The 8,952-nt window shown below is 41.4% G+C and overlaps 3 protein-coding genes across 3 annotated transcripts; 2 read left to right on the top strand and 1 right to left on the bottom strand.

Annotated features, from left to right (window-relative positions):
• Positions 1 to 3,209: 3,209 nt before the first annotated feature.
• On the top strand, positions 3,210 to 3,545 carry IAQ61_004976 (uncharacterized protein; the record flags this gene model as incomplete). Its single annotated transcript, XM_003836904.2, has 1 exon — positions 3,210 to 3,545. The coding sequence occupies one exon, from the start codon at positions 3,210 to 3,212 to the stop codon at positions 3,543 to 3,545; it is 336 nt and encodes a 111-aa protein (XP_003836952.2).
• An 875-nt stretch (positions 3,546 to 4,420) lies between these two features.
• On the bottom strand, positions 4,421 to 4,798 carry IAQ61_004975 (uncharacterized protein; the record flags this gene model as incomplete). Its single annotated transcript, XM_066096564.1, has 1 exon — positions 4,421 to 4,798. The coding sequence occupies one exon, from the start codon at positions 4,796 to 4,798 to the stop codon at positions 4,421 to 4,423; it is 378 nt and encodes a 125-aa protein (XP_065953487.1).
• A 169-nt stretch (positions 4,799 to 4,967) lies between these two features.
• Positions 4,968 to 6,131, top strand: IAQ61_004974 (uncharacterized protein; the record flags this gene model as incomplete). Its single annotated transcript, XM_066096563.1, has 4 exons — positions 4,968 to 5,001; positions 5,057 to 5,073; positions 5,307 to 5,461; positions 5,507 to 6,131. The coding sequence occupies 4 exons, from the start codon at positions 4,968 to 4,970 to the stop codon at positions 6,129 to 6,131; spliced, it is 831 nt and encodes a 276-aa protein (XP_065953486.1).
• Positions 6,132 to 8,952: the final 2,821 nt, after the last annotated feature.

Genomic DNA, 8,952 nt, shown 5'->3' with positions numbered 1-8,952 from the left:
AAGAATAGCAACACTATATTAGTGCAGGACAATCTAACGAGCTATTAATCCTGGTCCTAGTACCTAGAATATAGTAAACAATAGAAAATGTTAAAGGATAGGTTTAGGGTTAGGATTTTTGCCCTTCTACTAAGAGGTAGCGTACCAAACTCTTTTGTGGAAAGAAGACCCCTACAGGTCTTGCAAGAATAGATTAAAATGATTGCGTGATATAACAAGAGGGTTAAAGACATAGCTAAGGTAATTAAACTGTTGTTGCTAAGCTGTCTGCGAGAAGAACAGCTACTAGGGGAGCTATTGTTAGAAATGGTGGATAGTGGAGAACTTAGAGAGTACGACTTGCTAGATTTGCTTCTGCCTGCAGTGGACACGCAGAGAAACTTCAAGGTAGTATTAGATAATATAGACGTTCCTAACTCTTAGTTAGTAGCCTCCTAGCTGTTAATATAACGTAGGGATATGGCAAAGCACCTATTAGCGAACTGTGCTATTCTATGTAACTAATACTTGATTTTATAGTAAAGTAAGCTTAGCTAGCTAATAGTAGGAAATTACTTAGCTAGAAAGTCCCTAGTTTACCTAATATAACAGCGCAAGTAGCAAATGCCCTACAGCTAACTAGTCTATTCTAGGTTACCTTAGAGCGTAGAAATGCCTAGTAGGTTGTTAGTCCTCTTATGCCTAGTATTTTGGGCGCGGTGTGGGTGGAAAATTCCTAAGGATCCCTATAATTGCTAGCTTTGCCTGTTGCAGTTGCTAGCACTTACTATACTGCTATTGTCCCCTATTAACACTATTGCAGTGTTTGCATGTCTACAATTTCGCGCCTCTTCTATAATTTCTAGCTACTTAAGGGATTAAATAGACGTTGCTAAATTGCTGTAAGTGTGGGAAACTGTGGTGTTAATAGCTGCCACACGGCTTTCCCTAGTTTTAACAACCAAGTTTGCGTCTAGGTTTTAGCATTCCTCGCTAAGCTAGCTTTTGCTATCTAGCGTACTTTTGCTATCTAGCGTACTTTTGCTAGTTTTGGCGGCAAAGTTCGTTTAAAAGTTTTAATGTTCCTCGCCAAGCTAGCTTTTGCTATCTAGCGTACTTTTGCTGTCTAGCGTCCTTTTGCTAGTTTTAGCGGCAAAGTTCGTGCAAAAGTTTTAATGTTCCTCGCCAAGCTAGCTTTTGCTGTCTAGCGTACTTTTGCTGTCTAGCGTCCTTTTGCTAGTTTTAGCGGCAAAGTTCGTGCAAAAGTTTTGATGTTCCTTGCTAAGCTAGCTTTTGCTGTCTAGCGTCCTAACGCACAAGCTAATTTTTTCGTACTTTGACAGCAAAAGTTCGCAAACCAATATCCTTAGGTTTTAAAAAATAAATAAGGGACGTAGTGGACAGCCTTATAATTATATAGGTATAGGCTAATTATTACGCGGGTATAGGCTAATAATTAAGCTGTTTTAGTCCTGTTAATTAGGCGGGTATTGGCTATTAATTAGGCAGGTTAAGCGTAGGGACAGGATAAGTAATAACGTTCTAGTAGTTTATATAAGCATACTATAAAAAAACTAATAGTATTATTACTATACCTAACACTTATATTGTATCTTTTATAAACTACTTTATATACTCTACTAATAGGTCTATTATAAACTTCTTTATTTACTCTACTAATACGTCTATAGTATAGTACACTATATTAATACTATACAAAAGTAAACTACTACTTTAACCTTATTTATTAGTATATATAAGGTTAGTTTACACTTATATAGTAAACCCCTAGCGTACCATTCTATAGTAAACAATTTTTCACCGTAGTGATTGCTAGTATTTCATTGTAAGAATCTGCCATCTCGGCCAATGTCTTCGAGCTCACCCAAGTACAGGTGCTCTATTAAGACCATACGAGTATCATAACATAAGAAATTCGAAGAGCTAGGAATATATACTTAGTAAAGTCCAACTCGCGAAGTTAGAACCCGACGCCTTAAAGACCGCTCGATTCTCTCTCCTAGGGTGTATATCTAGCTGGCATAACGAGTTCAAAGAAGAAAGCAATATTGCAGGACTAAATAAGTTATTCAAAGCTTTAGGATACGGAGCCGCCGTTGGTGTGGATCCGTGGAAAAGCGCACAGAAACGGCCGTTGAAAGACAACAATCATCTACTTGGAATAGCTAAGCGAAGGGTTGTAGATGTGAATGGGGACGAACAGTCATCTCTACGGCAGACCGTTGATTTATCTTTACTAATGCTGGGAGCATCTTGGTTCTTGACCGGCTTTGCGTCTAACTATGCTAGATTGATTATAGCGCAAGGGAACAGGTGTTTCCTTGGCCTCCCTAAAGAGATTCTATATGAATCCGAGATACTTATCGATGTTTAGAACAGGGAGATTGATAACAAGCTAGCATTGCTTAAGTCTGGTGGAGCGTCTATTAATGTTGTTAATCTGTATGGCCTTGGATTGATATATGTAAGTGTAAGAACGGGAAATATCTATTGTCTCTAACGTATTCTTAGTATGCCACTTACTACTGCTGGCGAAGCTGCGTGCGCGCTGCCTCTATTGAAATGTGTAGAGTTTTACTTTGATGCGGAGCGAACTCGAATTTGCTTAATAACATTCATAGGTTCCTACATAATAATTCTGAAGTATTAAACTGTTGCTAAAGTGTCTCTAGCTCCCCTATGATAAGCATAATAGACAGTGCTCTGATCACAAGTGCGATGGATGGTCAATCAATCATATTAGCTATTGGTGACATCACAGCATTATTTTCGTTGGATAGGATAGAGCTCTAGACAAAGCATAAGGATTCTTGAAAGTTTACGACTGTACACGACATCCTTCTTACATTAGATAATCCTAAATGCACCCTCTTGAATCTAGAGATCTCCCTAGCCTCGTGGAACGCTTATAGTACCCTTCTATTTCTTATTGATTAGATGGATGCTTGCGGTAGAAGCCCTCTGGCCTAGACGGTCAAGTATGGCTGGGTCGATGCTACCAAACTGTTGTTACGATACGGCGCGAATGTCGACCAGAGCAGGCTTTCCTACGGCAATCCAATGCCGCTCCCAGTGCGACGCACTTCGGCATATGATACGGGGTAACTTTGACGTTAATGTTAATTACTAAGCAGTATAACGTTAAGCTAGCGACATATAAAATAATAGCCAGCAGCAAAGTTCGCAGCCTGCACCCCGCTTCGTATAGCATGAGCGAAAGCCAATATGCCACGCATTTCATTCGTCTTGAGTCGGACCCTAAGATCTTCAGCGACCTTCTTCACAGTCTCGGGGCGTCTCGCAAAGTCGTTTTCAAGGAAGTCTACTCGCTTGATGGATCTGTCGAGGTTCCATATCCAGCTTTGTCGCTAATTCTCATCCTCCCAACGTCGAAAGCGTATGAAGAAAATAAGGCAAGGGAAGAGGCTATCATAGCAAGCACGGAACACAATGGTGGTGAGGTTGTATGGTTCAAGCAGACTATAAACAATGCTTGCGGTCTTTACGCCATCCTCCATGCCATTTGCAACAGCATCGATAGCTAGGACGAGCATAAGAAATCACTCATTCGTAAGTCTGTTGTATCCACATTCCCACTTCGTGCATTAAACCTGGCAGTCCCTGGATCGTTCCTAGCCAAATTACTAGACACAAAGCCAGAAGAGAAAACGCGTTTCTTGGAATCCTCTGAAGAACTCAAACAATCGTACGCAGCGGCAGCAGCAAGGGGCAACACAGGCCCTCCAGCACCAGACGACGTGGTTGATTTCCACTTTGTCTGTTTTGTCAAGGCCGGCCCAACCTCAATTATATACAGCTAGACGGTGATCGTAATGGCCCGATACCTAGAGGCACAGCTATCTCGGCTCAAGAGGACATGTTGACAGGCGTTAGTCTACAGATCTTGAGAGACACGATCAAACAGGAAAACGGCGAGAGCGTCGGTTTCTCTCTCATGGCTCTGACCAAGGTTGGCAATGATGCTGAAAATGAATGTTTTGGGGAGCTTTCCATTGCAGCTGACTGTAAGGAGATGCAGAAAATGCACCTAATGTTTCCTAAGTTCCCTAAGTTCCCTAGGTTCTATAAGTTCCCTACATATCACCCTTTACGAAGTCCAAGACACAGCGCACCTTGTATGCATTAATATCAGTACACAGCTAGGCGAGATCATAGCATGCATAAGCACATAGAACCACTCTTTACTCTACCTCCTACAGGTCTTTCGTTCGCCTCACAGACCCCTGCCGCGCCATCAAATCCTCGCGTAGCTTCAACCCACCACGTATCTCTTGTGCCCTCAGCTGTGATAAGTATGCGTTTTTTGGGGGGTAATTGATTTGCCAAAGCATGCTTGAACTAAGTCTAGACCTTGAATCAGTGCGAGCTTCGCTATTCCTACCCTATGCTGTTGTGGAGGCTACGCATATGTGATGCAATAGCTCACTCGCCTGCCGTTTAGCACAACGATTTCCACTGCGGTTACCACCGCTGCTAGTGCTTGGATCTGCTCCCAGACGAGCCGTTTACATGCTTCCTGTTGCAGGACTTTCTCACCGGTACCAGAGCCAATAGTATCGCGTCCCGTTCCCGCGTCAATTTCAGCCTGCAACTCAATAACGGACTCACCATGGTCGAAGATGATTTGGTGACCGGGGGAGAACGAATAGGGAAGCGCTTCTTTGACACCTACATATATATGTGGAAGGACCCAAAGGGCATTCATATCCAGCACGATCTCAAACGCCAACAGCATCACTTCTTGCACCGCAGCACCTCCTATTATAGCAGCCTCCATTTCAGCATTTCCTCGTCAAGATGTGCTGGCAGTATCAAGCCAGAACCATGTGGTTAGGCTGTGGGGACGTTACGATCGAACTTGGAAGCATCAATGATTGCGGCGACAAAGATAAGGCTGGCCATGAGGTCGCTAAAGAGGACGCAGGTTCCGGGACCAAGGCAGGGAAATGTGGCAAAGCCGACTGCAAAAACAAGTGAGAGGTCTGCGCACACCAGGCGAGCTACGATTTCCACGTCGTGGAGCTAACAATGCTAGCATGGATCCCTTATGGAGTGAGTTGATGTGCTATCTTGCCTGGAGGATTTTGTTTCGTGTAGAAACTATCTCAGTCATTACAGTCCAAAGAGATGCGCAGAATTGTGATACACGTGACTTCAATTAGTCAGCCTATGCTAAGCTAAGGCTTTGTTTATATCCACCCTCTTGTGCCACGGGACCCTTCGAGCTACAATCATTGCTCCTCACTGTTTCTACTCTTTTGATTATGACGACGCTAAGTAGGCAGGGCCGTACCTCTATTGTCTATCGTGTGAAGGAAGGCTTGGTTTGGAAATCGCCGCGGACTAGCGTGAGCGACACACTTCTTGATGAGTTTCAAAACGCTTTCGCAGTGGAGTATAAACTCCTACGCAGGCTTCAAGGACACCCTGGGATCATTCAGTATGTTTCCATATCTACAACGATGCAATTCTAACCTCTTACTAGATGCTACGGACTGTTCAAGACGACTCCCTCCATGGAGGACGGACTGCTGCTTGAGGAAGCAAATCTTGGAGACCTTCAGTCGTACATCGATAAGAACAACGCCACAATTCCAGGCTATGTGCGAAAACAATGGAGCCTCCAATGCGCCGAAGCCCTGGCTTACGTCCATTCAAAAGGTGTTGTCCACGCAAATGTCAGCACTACGAATGTACTTTTGCACAATCTTGGCCAGACAACAAATCTCATTCTTGCAGACTTTGGTGGCTCCAAATGCCGCGAGTTAAACTTGGACGGTGGCCTGATCCCTGATGATCCATTTCGCGACCCACAATTGAAAGAGTTTGATTCGCCAAAGGTAGACGTTTTCAGTCTCGGCATTGTCATTTATATCGTGATCACCGGCCATTACCCTTTCCGCGAAGGCAAAGCCCCCCAGGGGGAGGAGAGGTATCTCTATGAAGAATTTGTGCGGCAACGGTTCGGCAACGGTGAATTCCCGGAGCTGATTAATGTGCAGTTTGGAGAGGTTATCGCTGGCTGCTGCATTGAGCGCCGCTTCGATACTGCGAAGGATGTCGTTGTAGCTCTCAAAGCAGAAATGCAAGTCCACGCTTGGAGCACCTAGTTAGATAGATCACCATTGAACGAAGCTCACGAGGTTTTACCGTGAGAATACAATTGTTCAAACACGGCCTAATTAGCTGGCCTGCGAGCGCAGCGTGTTGTTCACTACCGCCACCTACCTCACACCCTTCCCCTCACGGTCCTCAGGTGACAAGTTACTTCAGCGAAGTCTATGATTTGAGATTGCACAAATCAAGCAATTCACTAGGTTCGATAAGTGCCATTAGACTGTGCAGACACGCTTGTATGTAATAAGCGCGTTTGGCCACGACGATGGGAGCGGGCGTAGGAGATTAGCGATCTCGAACGGGGAGCAGAGGGAGGTATAGGAACGACCACCTAGTATTGCTGTCAGTTAGACGTCAGGATTTGCCGCAAGCTACGGCTCGAATTCAGGGAGGAAATGCGCAACGCCTATCCCGTGGCCGGCATTTTGCAACGGCGCATCGATGGTAAGTGTAGACAGAGGGGAGTAGTAGGCGTGTAGGAGTTTGCAAGCGACGAAAGTATTGCTAGGGAGATAATTAACGTGATCCACCACCAAGCGCCCACTAACACCAAAATCACTAAATTTTCAACACTAAATTTCTTAACAACTATAGCACCTATTAATAACACGCTTGCAGAAATTAAATTCTACATATTGTAGGAAAGTCGCTTCCTACTAGGAAATAAGCTTTAAAGAGGACAATACACTACTAGCGTCTAGTAGGAAATAACTATGCAAGGAAAATTAAAAGCTCCTATAGCTAAAACCTATTTACTATACACCCTACCTAAAACCTATCTCCTATAATACTAGACCTAAATGCTATTTCTTATAAAAACTAAAAACCTTTCCCTACTAATATAAGATATTTCCTCTTAAACGTTATATTTTTAATATATAAGTGTTCTTGTAACTACTAATATTAAATAGTATAATATTAATTAGAATTATTTCTAATACTAATACAATGTTTGTAAAAATTTATATTACTAAGGTTAGGAATAATTTAGGAGATAGATTATTAGATTATCTCTACTATAATTAGACTTATATATATGGAGCTTTAGCTACCCTTACTAGAAGGTGTGTTATAGACTGGCCTTAAGGGAGAATGCAATAAGCGTTGATAATAGTATTTAGTATCTTAAAGGAGAGGTAAGCCCTCCACGCCTTTTTATAGGTGTGCAATATGTTCGCTTAGTAGTAGTATTAGACTTGGTCCATCTTGTGTTAGACCTAGGCTTAGGCATAAGCCTAAGGCCTTTATATACCCCTAACCTTCCCTATAAACTATCGTGAAATTGTCTTTCTAGGGATTTAGGGTTATGTCTTTGTCCTCTATAATCTATATTAGGCTTTATTACTATATTTTTTAATTTTATTATTATATCTTTATATTCCTTCCTAATTTGTAACGGGCCTATATATTAAGTAGTACGCGCGCGTGGCGTCTATGCGCTTGTTTTAGCACCCTACTATAAAAGTTCTAATATAGTTATCCCCCCCCCTACTATAAATTTCCTAAACTTACTTTATTATATAATAGATTTTCCCTACTAATTAGCCTTCTTTCTACCCTCTCTATGTTAATCCTGCCTATTTAGCCTCTATTATATCCTTATCTACTACTACTAGTGCTAGTAGTAGGGATCTACCACAAGGCAGTTAGACCCCGCGCTAGGCCTACTAAGATAAGGTGCGTACTTCTAATATTCTCCCTATATTTCCTACACTAACTTTTACTTAGCACACGTCTCCCTAAACACAGTTACTTAGCAGCTTTATTATTTCTAGTAACTTAGATAATAAGGAGTATAATAGTAGCTTTATAAAGCTGCTTCCCTATAATTAGTGTATTAACTAGCTTTATCTTTTTAGTAAGTGTAACTATTAGGAGGGTAGTAGTAAGTTCCCTTTAATTTTTATTTTCTTTATAGCAAGTTCTAACTATATCTAGGGCGCTTGTGCAAGTCCTGTTATCGCGGCTATAAGACTTACACTTAGTTAGAAGCTATCCTTGCTAATAACCCTAATATTCACTAAGCCCTCTATAACTAGCTTTAGTTTTATTATAGTTACTAGGAGGATTGCCTTTATATTATAAAGAAGGGGACCCTTAGCACTTTTATAGGGAAACCTACTAAAGGCACCTATTACTAGTTTATACTATAGTTCTACTAGCTCTACTATTATTTTAAGGATCTTATATTAAGGGCTTAAACTAATAATGCTATTACTCTACTTGCCCCTACTACACACTTACGCGCCTATAATTAGTATTAGCTTAGTACTATTATTCTATCTACTACTAGTACTCTAGCGTTTCTACTTTAGTCTGCTATTACACCCTTATATAGTAGTTGTAGCAATAACAACGTTATATAGCTTGCTACTACTACTAGTATTACCTTCTAGCGTATTAACTAGCGTATAAATAAGACCTAGGCCTAAACTAACCTTTATATTAATAGGCTTAAGAGTGCTACTAAGTGCACTGCCTATAGTATTAAGACTCTTATTATTAGTATTAATTTCCCTTTTATTCCCTTTATATATTCTAATATTTACTTTCTTTTAGGCCTAGGGTGCTACGCGTTAGTAAACTATTAAAGCACTACCCTTCTCTTACTACTACTACTACTATTACTTATACTTATTAACTAAGTCCTCCCCTACCTATACTACGCGTAAGCGTTACTACTATTACTAAGAGATATAGAGGCGTTAGAATAATATAAATAATAGTTTAGGGGGGGCTAGAGGGGGGTTAGTTATAGATAGTAATAGTATAGATACTACTACTTAATTATTAGCTACCTTATAAAACTTTAGT

Source organism: Plenodomus lingam, assembly GCF_022343315.1.
Source record: "Plenodomus lingam strain CAN1 chromosome Unknown contig_2, whole genome shotgun sequence".
In the NCBI taxonomy this organism is placed as follows: Eukaryota; Fungi; Ascomycota; class Dothideomycetes; order Pleosporales; family Leptosphaeriaceae; genus Plenodomus; species Plenodomus lingam.
The sequence above is the reverse complement of the archived record's forward strand: the minus strand, read 5'-3'. Positions and strand labels throughout refer to the sequence as shown.